Here is a 15,540-nt window from a genome sequence, read left to right on the forward strand (position 1 = left end):
TATTACAAGATAAAGGGAACAAATGTATTTTAGTTAATTATTCTTCCTGTTCTTGCATGTTATAGCCTCTTTATTTCATTTTTAGTTTTTAAATTTATTTTTCATTTTTTAATTCTTTTTTCCACTTTCTCTTCTTACTTGTGTTTCCTTGTAACAGGCATACAGATATTCCCATGCAAATCAAGTACAATTTTTAAAAAGCAGAATGAGAATGAAATTACCAGTGCATTTACGATCCGTGTCTTCCTTTTTTGACCCACTAATTGTTAACTTGCAGTTGAAGTTTTCTTCCCAGTATTCTGCAAACCATACATTTCTTCTGTTGTTTTCCAATGTGCGGGATGTAAAATAGGTATCAAATCCTAAAAAGACAGAGAGAATAAAGTTACTTTTTAATAAAAAAAAGTAGAATACAAGAAAAATATTTTAAGTCTGCAAATAAGAATAAGGCACTAATAGAAACTGAGGATTAGTAATTAGCAAGGAAGAAAGAGAGGGAGGCATCAACCAAATGAACTCTTTAATTCCTCACATTATCTATATACTAATGTTGGGATTAATAGGATCATCCCGGGTTTTAGTTTGATGGGAGAGAAAGGAGAAATGTTCTGTATTACCCATGTTTTCCTGAAAATAAGACCCTGTTTTATATATTTTTTGCCACCCAAAAAAAGCACCAGGTCTTATTTTTGGGGATGAGGGATGTCGTCTATTGACTCACCTCACTTGTGTGCATCCTTTTTGCTGTCAGAGGCCTCCAGGAACTTCTTCTGCAGCTGGCAAGGCTTTCTTGAAGGCCTCTGCAGCAAATAACAGAGCTCCCAATCAATCTGGAGCTCTGTTATTGGCTGCAGAGGCCTTCAGGAAAACCTTGCAGAAGAAATGGGCCAGCAAGACAGGTGTTGGGATGGGTGAGGCCTGGCTGCAACTGTCCAAAGCTAAGTAGTAGGGCGGCTCCACCTTCTCATACCCATCAGCTTTTTACCTGTGGGTGTGGCCTTAACTAGGGCTTATTTTGGAGGTAGGGCTTATATTGGGCACACATGTAAAAATCAAGCTAGGACTTACTTTCTGGGTAGATCATATTTTCGGGGAAACTCAGTATACTGATACTGAGTAATTCTATGTACAGTACTTCCGACATGTGCCCTTCCTTAAAACAACAAGACTGAATGTTATAATAAAATTGTTATGTGTGTTGAGGGTATTGAGCTGGCTCACTCTAATTCATAAAATTTGCAGATCTATATTAGTTGATTCATAAATTCAACTATATTTGGGCTCTGTGTGTTGCTTCAGTTCTTCCCACTAAAACATAACACAAATGTTGTAATGTTGCTTCTGTGTATTGCTCAGTTTATCAATGGGACAAAACTATATTAACGAAAAACATATGAGTCATTCAACAGAAAGCCATTTTGTTCCCGTAATGTTAAGGCATAAACAATGAAATAACTCTTTATGATTTTTTTTAAATCAAATTTTTAGCAAATTACCTTCAACTGCCAACTTACAAGTCAGCTTTTACAGATTTTTAAAGTCTAACACTATATCACCCAAATCACTGATTTTCACCAGTTTTTTATTCTGCATGATCCAATCTGGGTCGGTCACCAGGACCAGAGGTTTAGTTTTTCAAGGTTTTGAAGTCATGCTGGAGCCCATTCTGAGGGAATTTATGTCTACTGGAGTGTGTCCAGTTTTTATTCGTTTGGCATTGCCTTGTGAGTAGATGATATGTGTGTTGACCTGATAAATCATACGGTTTATATCCCTTTAGCTTCTGCTGTTTGGTTTACAGAACAGTAGCAAAAGCAGCTTCAGACCAATGCAGAGAACCATTGTAATAAATCAATGGACACAGCAGCTAAATCCTAGCCTTCCATTCTGAATGCTGACCTTTGTACCCAAGGCATATAAAGCTCAGGATTTGGGGGCGGAGGGAGTGGCAGAGGGATGGGAGTGTCAAATTGCAACTTTCAGTTTGGGCAATGAGGCGCTGACAGCTATTAATGGGACTTCATGCAGCATGAAAGAGCAATGACTAGCTGTGATAACTGAACTGTCAGCACAACTCATGCATTACAGGATTATAAATCTTTTGCAAAGCTCGGCGGTATCAGGTATCTGTATGACTGAGCTCTAAATGGAATTCTGCTTTTGTTTTATCTCACTCCGTCTCTGAGTGTGTGTGGGCACCCCCGCATAATAATAATAATAATAATAAATTTGGATTTATTAGCCGCTCCCTTTCCAAGTAGGACTCGGGGCGGCGTACAATGGAGCATATAACATAAAAATATATAACAACACCAAACGTACATACATACACAACACGCATACATACACGGAGGAGGAAGCAAATTACATCAATAGACAGTTAAAAATCTGCTTTAAAATACCCCAATTGTAAAAACCCAATAAAATTAATATTTAAGAACCATTTAAAAAACAGTTTGGAGGAATGGGAAAATTACGATTGCGATTGAGCCAGGCCAGATAATTGAAAGAGGTGGGTCTTCAGCTGTACACGGAAGGAGCGGAGATCGGAAGTAATCCTGATGTCACGGGGGAGGTCATTCCATAGGGCTGGGCCCATCACAGAGAAGGCTCTGCTCCTGGGTGTCGCCCCCCGGCACTGTTTGGCGGACGGCACCCGGAGAAGTCCCTCTCTGTGTGAGCGAATTGGTCGTAGGGATGTGTGGGGCAGGATGCGATCCTGCATATAACTAGGCCCTGTGCCATGGAGCGCTTTAAAGATCATAATCAAAACCTTGAAACGCACTCGGTAGACCACAGGCAGCCAGTGCAGCTCGCGCAGGAGAGGTGTTACAGGGGAGTATCTAGTCCTCCCCATAATCACCCACGCGGCCGCGTTCTGGACCAACTGTAGTCTCCGAGTGCATCTCAAGGGAAGCCCCATGTAGAGAGCATTGCAGTAATCCAGGCGAGACGTCACTAGCGCATGGGTGACTGTGCGTAGGGCATCCCGGTCCAATAAGGGGCGCAATTGGCGCATCAGGCGAACCTGATGGAACGCCCCCCTTGCCACGGCTGTTACATGGTTATCCATGGACAGCCGGGTATCTAGGAGGACGCCCAAATTGCGCACCTGTTCCATGGGGGCTAGTTGGACGCCCCCGATGGCCAGAGATGGAAGCACCTGGTTGAACCGGGAGGCCGGAAGCCACAGCCACTCCGTCTTGGAAGGGTTGAGTTTTAGTCGGTTGCCATCCATCCAGACCCGTACGGCCTCCAGACACCGGGACATCATTTCGACGGCCTCATTGGGGTGGTTCGGAGTGGAAATGTATAGCTGAGTATCATCAGCATACAGATGGTATCCCACTCCAAAACCACGGATGATCTCGCCCAGCGGTTTCATATATGTGTTGAACAGGAGAGGCGAGAGTACCGATCCCTGTGGCACTCCACATGTGAGTGGCCTCCGGGTCGAACTCTGCTCCCCTGTCAACACACGTTGCGTCCGACCAGAGAGGTAGGAGCCAAACCACCGTAAAACGGTGCCTCTGACTCCCAGCCCCTCTAGCCGGTGCAACAGGATACCATGGTCGATGGTATCGAACGCCGCCGAGAGATCTAATAGGACCAGGATAGAGGAACAACCCCTATCTCTGGCCCTCCAGAGATCATCGACCAATGCGACCAAGGCCGTCTCCGTGCTGTGCCCGGGTCGGAAGCCGGACTGGCGCGGGTCTAGATAATCATTTTCCTCCAGGTGACGTGGGAACTGCTGTGCTACCACACTCTCTACAACCTTCGCTAAAAAAGGAAGGTTGGAGACTGGACGATAATTGACTAGGTCCGTTGGGTCCAGGGAAGGCTTCTTGAGCAGGGGCCTCACCACCGCCTCTTTCAAGGCGGCCGGTAGAGACCCCTCACCCAACGAGGCGTTCACCAGGCCCAGGAGCCAGTCGCGCGTAACCTCCCAGGATGCCAGTACAAGCCAGGAGGGACACGGGTCCAATAAACATGTGGTGGGTCGCAGACGTCCACGCAACCTGTCCAAATCCTCGATGGCAACCGAGTCAAACTCCTCCCAAAGCGGTCCCTCAAGACTCGCAACGGGCGTCTCTACTGAACCACTGAAAGGGGTCCATCCCATCCGGATTTGAGCGACTTTGTCCTGTAGATAGTTCCCAAACTCCTCTGCTCTGCCCTGTAGAGGGGCTTCCCGTGGTCTCTCAAACAAGAGGGAACGGGTCACCCGAAACAGGGCGGCAGGGCGGTTATCTGCAGACGCAATAAGAGCGGCACAATGTTGACGTTTGGCCGCTCTTAATGCCACAAGGTACGTCTTCAAATAGGCTCGTGCCTGTGCTCGGTCAAATTCGGAGCGGGAGGATCTCCAACGACTCTCTAGGCGTCTCTTGTGGCGTTTCATCACCCTTAGCTCCTCGGTGAACCAAGGTGCCAGGGTGGTTCTTCGCCGCAGGAGAGGCCGCAAAGGCGCCACCCGGTCTAGGGCCCCGGTAGCCGCACTATTCCATGCGACTACCAGGTCCTCTACTCGGGGGCGGGTCAGGTCCACAGGAGGTGGCCCAAGTTCCGTCTGGAACCTATCCGGTTCCATCAGGCGCTTGGGGCGGAACCATCTAATACCTTCCAGTTCCGCCTCCTCGCGGCGGGGGGTGGCACCAGGGAAGTCCAGCCGGAGAAGTGAGTGATCCGACCATGACAGGGGAATAGTGTCTAGATCCCCTATTCCCAGATCACTCGTCCACTGGCCAGAGACAAAAACAAGGTCCAGGGTGTGGCCTCCCTCGTGAGTAGGGCCCTGAATTAACTGGGTCAGGTCCATGGCTGTCATGGAAGCCATGAACTCCCGAACCCCCTCAGACGCTTCTCCCATCGACGGCAGATTAAAGTCCCCCATCACTAAAAGTTTGGGGGTCTCAACCGCCACCGATGAGATCAGCTCAAGGAGTTCGGGCAGGGCCGCTGAAGTATAGCGAGGAGCCAGGTATACTATCAGCAGGCCCAACTGCCTCCCTGGGCCCCATCTCACGACGAGGGACTCACACCCGGATGTCTGTGGCACAGTGAACTCTCTCGGCTCTAAGTCTTCCCGGATAATCACTGCCACCCCACTGCCCCTTCCCTGGGCCCGAGGCTGGTGAAATGCTCGATAACCTGGAGGGCACATTTCCACAAGGGGAAGACCTCCCTCGTGGCCCAACCAGGTCTCGGTTATTCCGGCGAGGTCCGGGTCCCCCTCCAAAATTAGATCGTGGATGAGGGGGGCCTTATTGACAACGGACCTCGCATTGCATAACAGCAGTCTCAGGCCTTGGGTCTGTAGATCCTGACCACCTAGTATGCAGGGGTTGGTACAAACGACCGGGAATGACCAAAAACCCCGGTCTCCCAACCGACTACGTGCTCTTACACTGTCCTCGCGCCTGCCCCTCCCCACGACCGTTGGTATTAAGGTGCCCTGCATAGGAATGCTATCTTCCCTCTCCTCCCCCACTCCGCTCCCTCCTCTTTCGACCACACCTAAGTGCCTGGCTCTTCCATCCCTCCTAACCAGTTCCCCCCCCCCATCCCTGCAACCCCTCCCTCCCCCATCCTTATAACCCCTTACGACTCTTAAAAAACATTTAATTAAAAAACCCCTTAACGTGCGCTTCCTCCACCTCTCTGGGTTAATGAACCCGTCCTCAAGGTGGGCCCTTGAAAGGGCAGGAGGCCATAGCTGCGAGAGGGGGGAATCTCGTAGCTGTAGGAGGTCTAGCCTCGTATATAACATAAATTAGACAGGGCCAAGTTCGTCAAGAGGGAGCTGTAGATGTATCAGTGGCCACAATTCCCACTAAGGGGATGGTCCTGGCAAGAAGATAGTCCAGGCGGGGGATAGGCTGATGGAAATAGTCCATATCCGAATGGAAATGCTGGCTGATAAAAGTATGATAAAGTAGCCAGCTGGTGGATAAAAATTGCAGCTAAGAGGTGGTTTGCAATAGGTGGTAAATCATAGTAGATGGTAGGGCGAATAGCCCGTAAAAGTAGATGGTAAAGTAGGTGGTAAATACGTGAGGGGGGGGGTAATAGCGAGCACAGCAAAACATCGGGTCTGGCCTTCTGCGTGGGCCTCTGATGTTCCAGGCCTCCGAGTCTATGGCCTGTCCTAGATGAAGAAAATCCTCTGTCCATTTGGCAACCCAGGTGTTGTTGTTGGGCCCGGGAGGGCTGGGTCGGCCTCCCTGCGGCCTTCCTGCAGCCCTTCCCTCGATCTTTCAACTCTTTCAACTCTGATTCAACTCTGATGATTCCTCCGGCGCCTGATTCCTCCGGCGCCTAAGGCCTCACCCTCCTTCCTTCATCCCTTAGGCGCCTTAGGTCTCTCGGGCCTCCCTCGGGCCTTACATCCTACACACATCACCGGCCAAATTCGAGCTCAGCGATCCATAGTTAGTTCATAGTTTGGGCCGCTGGCTCTCCTGGGTTGCCACCATCACTCTCATATCACAGGCCAAAACCGCCCAGTCGCACAAACACGCAGTCGCGCAGATCGCCCAGACCACCGCCGCTGTTCTCCACCGCTGTCAACCACCTCCTCCAGCTTTCTCGCCCCCCTCCAGTCCGATTTTTACCCCTCCGCTGCTCCGCTGGCTCCATTGGCTCTGCTGGCTGTGGCGCATCGTTGTTCTGCCGCCGCTCTGCCGCTCTGCCGCTCTGCCGCCCTGACTCCGATTCCGAGAGCGCCGGCCGCCATGCTGGTCTAAAACGCCAGCTGCCACGCCGCGCCGCTATCTTCCTCCTGTCTGGCTACCCGGCCGACCCGACAGGCCAGCTTGGGGCCAGGCAGGTGCCAGGATGTTTAAAGCCAAATATCCCCGACCCTCAGGGTGGAAATGAGGGTCGGCAGCATCCCGCCCGTCAGGAAGCCCTCCGCGTTTAGCGGAGCTCAGAGGCAGTCCTCCATTCTCTCCGGAAGCTCCTCCTCCTCCTCCTCCATGTGCGTGTGTTCCTTACTTCTCACATTAACAAAACAATGTATGCACCTGCTTGATTATGCTGCTTGGAGAAATGCACTTGGATCACACAGCACTGACTATGTAAGTTCATCAAAGTTTTGGGAAGTCATGGGTACAAAAAACCAAATCCTAAATAATGAATAGCAAAAAAATGATTGAGGTCAGTAAAATAAGGACCCAGATTGATGGGGACAATATGGTGACTTTAGTAAACTGCTTAGAAAATGCTGCAAGGCGCTATGAAGCTGTATATAAGACCAAGTGCTATTGCTATTATGTGACTACAGTTGTTGTTTTCTTTAGGAAAAGTAGTACTGTTCAGGTAGAAATAGAAAAAAAGGAAACTACCTTTTTAATTAATCTGGAATATAAACTATTTTAGGCTTCGTTGTGTATTTTGATAATTCAATCCTAAATACGGTATTTACAAAAAGGCAAATTAATTGGTAAAGAGGATGTTGAATATGCAAATACAAAGTGAGAATCTTCATTCCAGTCCGCGATTCAGCTGGAAAACTGATTGGTCAATGGCAGTGTTGGGGCATTCACAACTTCTGGAGACAAGATGTTCCACTGATTAATTGTTCTAACTGTCAGGAAATTTCTCCTCAGTTCTAAGTTGCTTCTCTCCTTGATTAGTTTCCACCCATTCTACCCTCAGGTGCCTTGGAGAATAGTTTGATTCCCTATTCTTTGTGGCAACCCCTAACATATTGGAACACTGCTATCATGTCTCCCATAGTCCTTCTTTCTATTAAAATAGACATACCCAGTTCCTGCAACAGTTCTTTATATGTTTTAGTCTCCAGTCCCCTAATCATCTTTGTTGCTCTTCTCTGCACTCTTTCCAGAGTCTCCACATCTTTTCTACATCGTGGTGACTAAAACTGAATGCAGTATTCCAAGTGTGGCCTTACCAAGGCATTATAAAGTGGTATTAACACTTCACGTGATCTTGATTCTATCCCTCTGTTGATGCAGCCTAGAACTGTGTTGGCTTTTTTGGCAGCTGCTGCACACTGCTGGCTCATATTTAAATGGTTGTCCACTAGGACTCCAAGATCCCTTTCACAGTTACTACTGTTGAGCAAGGTACCACCTATACTGTACCTTTACATTTCATTTTTGTTGCCTAAATGTAGAACCTTACTCTTTTCACCATTGAATTTCATTTTATTTGATAGTGCCCAATGTTCAAGTTTGTCAAGATCCTTCTGTATCTTAAGCTTATCTTCTGGAATGTTGGCTATTCCTGCCAGCTTGGTGTCATCTGAAAATTTGACGAGTTCCCCATTTATCCCCTTGTCCAAATCATTGATGAAGATGTTGAAGAGTACTGAGCCCAAAACAGAGCCTTGGGGTACTCCACTGCATACTTCCCTCCATGAAGATGCAGCTCCATTGAGGACTACACGTTGAGTGCGGTTGGTCAGCCAGTGACAAATCCATGTGGTGGTGATGCTGTCCAACCCACATTCTTCTACTTTATCTAGTAGTAGGTTATGGTCTACCTTATCAAATGCCTTACTGAAGTCCAAGTAAACTATATCGATGGCATTCCTCTGGTCCACTAATTTTGTCATATTATCAAATAATGCAATAAGATTAGTCTCGCATGATCTGTTTCTGACAAACCCATGTTGGTTTTGGCTATTACTTTGTTTGCTTCTAGATGTTTGCTAATTTGTTGCTTGATTATCTTTTCCAGAATCTTTCCTGGTATTGAGGTCAGGCTGATAGGTCTCTAGTTTTCTGGATCTGTTTTTTTTTCCCTTTTTTGAAGATGGGAACCACATCAGCTCTTTTCCAATCCTCTGGCAGTTCCCTGGTGCTCCAGGATCTCTGAAAGATATTATTCAGTGGTTCTGAGATCTCGTCTGCCAGTTCCTTCAGAACCCTGGGGTGTAATCCATCCAGTCCTGGTGATTTGAACTCCTCTAGGGTAGACAGGTGCTCACTTACCATTTTCTTCCCGAGTCTCTCTAATTTTTGAAGTGAAATCATGATTCAATAATTTTTGCCAAATGCCTCCTTAATGTTCCAAAAATATTGAAACAAAGCAAGAGGGTTTCACATCAATGTATTTATACTTGGATTAGAATGACTAGTTAGAACCATGATAAATAATGTTTACTTCAGTTTCCACCACTGTTACATAAAAAGCATTGTAATCAGCTTAATAGTTGCTTAATTAGCCAAACCAACAATAATGGTAACAGTCAAAAGCTTCTTTTTATTGACAATATAAATACCCTACTTATTCCCATTCATGAAATATTGGCTTTGTTTTGCATAGCACATTTAATATTTTCTTCTTTATCCACACATGAAATACGTAGTCTTTAAATTAAAGTCATGCAGGACATTATCTGTTCGTTATTATAAAAGAAAGGAAAAAGAAATGTTTCTTTCAGGTCATGAAAACTGAGATTTAGATTTTTTATTCTGTACAGGTAATTCTCAATTTAGAACAATTCATTTAGTGACTGATCAGAGTTACGATGACAGTGAAAAAAGTGATTTATGACCTTTTTCACAGTTACAACCTTTGCAGTATCTCCATGATCATGTGATCAAAATTCAGTTGCTTGGCAATATTTATAATGGTTACTGTGTCCCAAGATCATGTGATCCCCTTTTGTGACCTTCTGATGAGCAAAGTCAATGAGGAAGCCAGATTCACTAACTTATCAATTGCAATGATCCACTTAACAATAGAGGCAAAGAAGTTTTGCATAAAATGGGGAAAAACTCACTTTAAAATGTCTCACTTAAAAACAGAAATTTTGGTCTCAATTTTGGTCATAAGGTGAGGACTACCTGTATTCCAAAAGGTGTTCTAAATTTTGGGCCACTTACATATAATACATTTCATCTAAATGGCCACCGATGAGTATACCAAATGAATTCTTAGTGATATGTTTTCTGGTTTGTTTTATTTCAAGTGTAGGTAAACTAGTGTTAATATAAGTGTGTGATTACATATGGACAACTTTCTGTCTACCATAATCTTTCTGTTTCAATATGTATGTTTCCACATTAAGCATGGCAGGAACTGGGAATATTTGAAGAATCTGATCATTTCAAGCACTAATAGAAGCTGTTTTGAAACACATCTCCTCAACCAAAGCATAAATCAGAATGGATTTTATAATTCTAAAAATGTTTTTTCTGCCCAAAACCATACTAAAATGCATTTGATTTCAATATGAATTTTAATAGGGATTATATAACTCTCATATTATATGCAAGCAGTGTTTATTCCTCTAAAACTATTATAAACTGCCTTCTGGGAAACTTAAACTTTTAGTCATAAAAAAGTTATGCTGAAACAAACATTTTACTTCAAATGTTATGAAAGAGGATGATAACAAATTATTATTTTTAGTCAGCGTTACCTTAGAGAATAGATATGTAACACACTGATGATATAATGATCTATCTTTCTGGACCTTTCATGACTCAACTTTCTTATATCAACAATATTGCAAAATATAATTTATGGTATTTGCAGTATGTATCACTATATGGAAAAACATAAACTATAATATTTCTTTCCAAAGTGTATTGCCATATATTGTAAATGCGGTAGTCAAAAATGTCTTGAAAACAAAATTAAACTAAAGATGGGCAAGATAAGATTTTATGTCTTAAAGAACCTGTAAATTCCTACCATAAATTTAATGTCCAAATCATTTTAAACATTCTCAGAACAGTCCAATAAACACATTTAATATTTACAGATGTGTTTTAAAATCATAAGAAGTTATATGTTACATTTTTGTAACACCTAGAACAGTGATGGCTAACCTTTTTGTCCTTACATGCTGAAATCGAGTGTGCATGCAAGAGCATGCATGCACATGTGCCCACACCATCATGCTTTGTGCCTCACCCCTGTGCATGCATGTGCTCCCCCTGTGCTCCCCCTGTGCTTGTGCTCATTCAAAACTTTTAGCAACTGGTTACGGCTAGGCTTTGGAGGTATCCCTCGAGGCTCCGGGAGGGCGAAAATGACTTCCTCTGAGCTCTGGAGGCCGACCCAAAAATCAGCTCGCTGTTGAGAGGTGTTTGTGCATGTGCGGTGGAGCTGAGCTTGGTGATGGCTCACATACCAGCAGAGAAGGCTCTGTGTGTTACCTGTGGCACACATGCCATAGGTTCACCATCACGGACCTATAGCCACAGAGCCTCAAATTTGGCTATTCCAGTTTTTGAGTTCACTATTCAGATTTGATTGTTGATTTCTTTTCAAACAATTCTTAAAATTAGATGTACCTCAAGAGCTTTTGAAAATAAGGAAGAAAACATTGACAGAAATAGGCCAGATATGCTATCAAAGAGAGAAATGAAAAATATTGCTTAAATCCAAAACAAAAAGGCCACATCTATGAAAAGATCAGACAGACACCTTCATAATTCATATTAATATAAGTGGGGGTGGGGGGGAGTAAAACAGAGTCAGGTTTGCAATATTCTGTTACTTTAGTTAACATTAATAAGCATAACTTGAGCCTTTGTATGAAGATTTCTTGATTTGGTCTACGTAGAGGAATTCATAAAAGCATATAAACCACCTGGAACATACTGTTCACTCAGTATATATATTTATTTATTGTTAAATGAATTCTCCACGTATCTCAATTGTTTTAAAAAAAATATTCCCTTGTTATTTTCAATTTCAGTTATTTTACACTGTCAATTTTTCATGTGATTTGGGATAAAACATAACCTCTTCTCTATTAATGACAAACTATTCCTAGCATTTTCTAAGTCTGAAAGTGAAAAACCCTGTTTAATATACCTGACCCCAAAACCTCCTAACATTTCAGAATAGTTATATACACTACTTTTCAAGTAGTAAGAACAAAATGCTAATTAAGTCTTGCTGCAAAATAATACCTCTGTTAAATAAAAGGCCAGTGATAAAACTGAAAATCTATATCACGAACTAATCTCAGTTTGGCCAAGAACAGTTGATGTTTTTTAGTCTGCTGTAATACATTTCAATATATTTGTTCGTTAAAGTGTCTAATAGGGATTAAGATTGGAATCCCTCTTACAGTACACATTAATCTTGATGTAATATTCATTTTAATAGCATTAATCTTGCCCCAGAGACTTAATGGAAATGTTAACCATTGAGCTGTATTTATTGAAATTGCATCTACTTATTTAGACACTTAATACAACTTATTATGATAGATTTTGAGAACGATACAGACCTAAGTATTTTATAGAGTCTGTACAAGTTTTTTTTCAAGTTTTAAACATTTTATTAGGTTATAAAGATACTGTAAGATACAAAATAAAAAAGTAAATAGGAAAGCAATGGAAGAAAAGGGGGGAAAGTAAGCAAGGTTTGGGAAAAAACAACAACATTGATTCCTGACTCCTTCTGTTGCAGTAAAATAAGGCATTAACATCAAGAGTTTGTGCAAATTTTAATCCTGTAGCTAAGCAGCAATCTATAGATATAGTGGACCTCACAAGCAACAAGTTAAACTTCTAATTAATAGTATAACCAGAGCATAAATCACAATATATTTTGTATGATATCGTACCACTCATGTGGAAAACTATAGAGATAACCTTGAAGAAGAAATGCAACAACTTTCTAAGTAAATGTCCATTTACTCCATGAATAAAAGAGGGGTGAGAAAGAAACTCAGTATAATCCAACCTTGATTCTGTTTGGCTAATAGGGGGCAGAGGAAAACTCTCACAGATTTCAAGATTCTATTATCCACTAACAATATTCTATTCTAGATTCCACTAACAATATGCTATACTATATTCTATTATTCACTAACTATTTCCAGTAGTACTTATGCATTCTATGACCAAGCCAAATTCAATCTAGAACAGTCATTTGATATAATTATATGATTGATACAAGAAGGTGAAATAATATAATAGCATGGCTAAGGGCTAACTGGAGAGATAATAATCTAAGTTAAGGTAAACTAGTATAATGAGGCCAACCAGTTTCCAAATTATGATCTGAACATATGCTCACCATTACTAAAAGAGAACCTCAGGAATTACTATGAAATAGTGAACTTCATAGCAGCACTTAAATCAAAGAGGTTGATATGGATAAATATTAAAGTAGAATGTCCAAACATCAAGAAACAGGAACTATGAAGCTATATCAGAACAAATGATGGAAATCCCCCCCCCCCCTGCCCCACAAAAAAAGGAAAACAAAACCAAGAAAGACAAAGAACTCAGGAAGGAAATTAACAAAGAATTATAGAGCACTGTAAGGGGAAAAAGTTTTATTGTGATATGATAAAGCTGTCAAAGATGGAAATAGACAAGGAAAAACAAAGATTTTTTTCCCCTGAAGAGTACCAAACTCTGAAAAAGTTTCCAACCTCAAACTGGTAGGTGAATGGATGCCAATGGACAAATAATAATTGATTCAAAGAAACTCAAACCAAGATGAAAAGAACATACTGAACTTCTCTACAGCAAGTATATCAGCATCCAAATACCTTTGAAGATATTAGCTATATACAAGAGCCTCTAGTTGAAGATAGAGTAACACTCCAGTCATTACCAATTCAGAAGGCTATAGGCAGTGGAATAATATCTACAGAAAAAAGTAACCAACAGAAGAATAACCTGTAAAAGTTTTAACAAAGCTTTGCCAGCAAACCTGAAGAACAACACAGTGGTCAACTTTGGACAGCCCTGAATGTTGCTCTTGAGGGAATTTTTTCATAAGCTGTTAACAAAACAGAGCAGGACCTTGGAAAAGAAAGCAGTATTAGAAGTGTGGTTTCTCCCTGACTCATTGGGGTATAAGAAATGAAAAGAGACCAGACTTGCAAAATTCTAAGGTACCGTATCTCAATAAAGCATAGGTCTAGTCTTCTTGTGGAGTCTTGCTTCCTGATTTAGACAACTTCAAAGGGCTGCTATGAACAGACTGGAAGATGTTGGTCTACATACCAATACAAAAGAAAGTGTACAAAGTATAACACAATATACAAACAATATTGTTTATAATAATGTTGTTATTTTGATTGTTTTAAAATAATGAGCTGCTAACTTTCCATCTTCCTCTCTTGATTCTCAGCACTACCATAATATATTTCAAAGTATATTCAACTTAACCTTTGCTGCTATACATGCTTGATATCATTTGTTGTTAGGTTTCTGGCATATAACAAATAATAAACTCTAACCACCTATTGCAGCTGCAGAACCAGCTCTGAGGGGGGTTTTTCCCCCTGTTTTGAGGTAAATGTAAGAATAGATCTCCAGATTTATTAATCATTCATTGCATTACAAAGAATTAAAGTATTGGTAGTTCCCTAATCTATTTTTTTGCATTACACTATTTATGTTAATATAGTGCGCAAAAGAGAATTGTTTGTTTTGTGTTTTAAAAATGCCAAATGACTATTACTTATTTGCTTATATACGCTTAGAACACTTTATAGTTTTGGGAAAATTGACATGTTAATATGCTTCTTTGTAACTGAAAAACATGAATTAATTAATTAAAATCTCTCTCTCTCACACACACACACACATAAACATATAATGTGGGTGTGTGTCTATATGTATGTGTATATATACACAGAGAGATATTTTATATAAAGTTCTGCAAACTTTCTCACACACATATATATAGAGAAAAAGAAAGAGAGGAGGAGGGAGGGAGGGAGGGAAGGAGGGAAAGAAGGGAGGGAGGGAGAGAGAGAGTTTGCAGAATGTTATATGTTGTAATGGAATGTGTGGATGACATAATGAACTAGGAAAAGAGATACTGCAATCAGAGAAAGGAGGCAGGAATCCCCAGTGGTTTAATAGGGAGAGAAATGTAGCATCGGCCTTAATTAAATAAACAGTTAAAAGTGAGAAGTTGGTACAGCACTTTCAAATTTGCAAGATTCTGTTAATATAAGGTCTTATAATAAAGTAAGAATTAGTTCATTTAGTTCTATTTCCTGTCAGGTTTACCTAGGAAGACGGACAACTGCCTATTTCATAAGAAGTGACTTTGAGCATTATATGCAAAAAAAAGTGTATAAAATAATGGACAGCCATGTATAAAACACACACAAACACACACACACACACACACACACACACACACACACACACTATGATTACTAACAGAATCACTTCAAGCTCTCACTAGTTCCCGAAACCCCTAGACCTGTTGATAAAGCTGGGTCTTGAAGGAATACAACAACAACAATCCCAGCATATTTTTAGAGCCCAATTTAATGCTAAAGAGCTCACATCTGGTCACTTATGAATTGGCAACCCTGAAAATTCTAAGAAATTCCCACAGGACACATGCCTGCCCAGAATCTCAGCTGGGCCCCATATCCAAAAGGGCTACCATCTCTTCTTGGCTTAGCCAGTTTGTAAAGGAGGGAAGACTTTATTACAGGCTGATCACACTTTTAAAAGCAGCAGCCAGAAACTGGGGCCTCTGAAGTTCTACTGTCTGGGTAGAGAAACATCTGTGAAATATTTCAGGAATGTTCTTAATAGGGTGATAAAAATTAATCAG

General features: G+C 42.0%; 1 protein-coding gene across 2 annotated transcripts in view; it reads right to left on the reverse strand.

The window, feature by feature from the left end:
* The window catches only part of GRM7 (glutamate metabotropic receptor 7), a 562,205-nt gene that overhangs the window by 169,575 nt on the left and 377,090 nt on the right, over positions 1-15,540 (reverse strand). For both annotated transcript variants that reach the window (XM_081966278.1, XM_081966277.1), the window contains exon 5: positions 222-362. In XM_081966278.1, coding sequence (XP_081822404.1) covers positions 222-362 — 141 coding nt within the window. The remainder of the gene's footprint in view (positions 1-221; positions 363-15,540) is intronic.

This window comes from Natrix helvetica (assembly GCF_964273705.1).
Source record: "Natrix helvetica genome assembly, chromosome: 1".
In the NCBI taxonomy this organism is placed as follows: Eukaryota; Metazoa; Chordata; class Lepidosauria; order Squamata; family Natricidae; genus Natrix; species Natrix helvetica.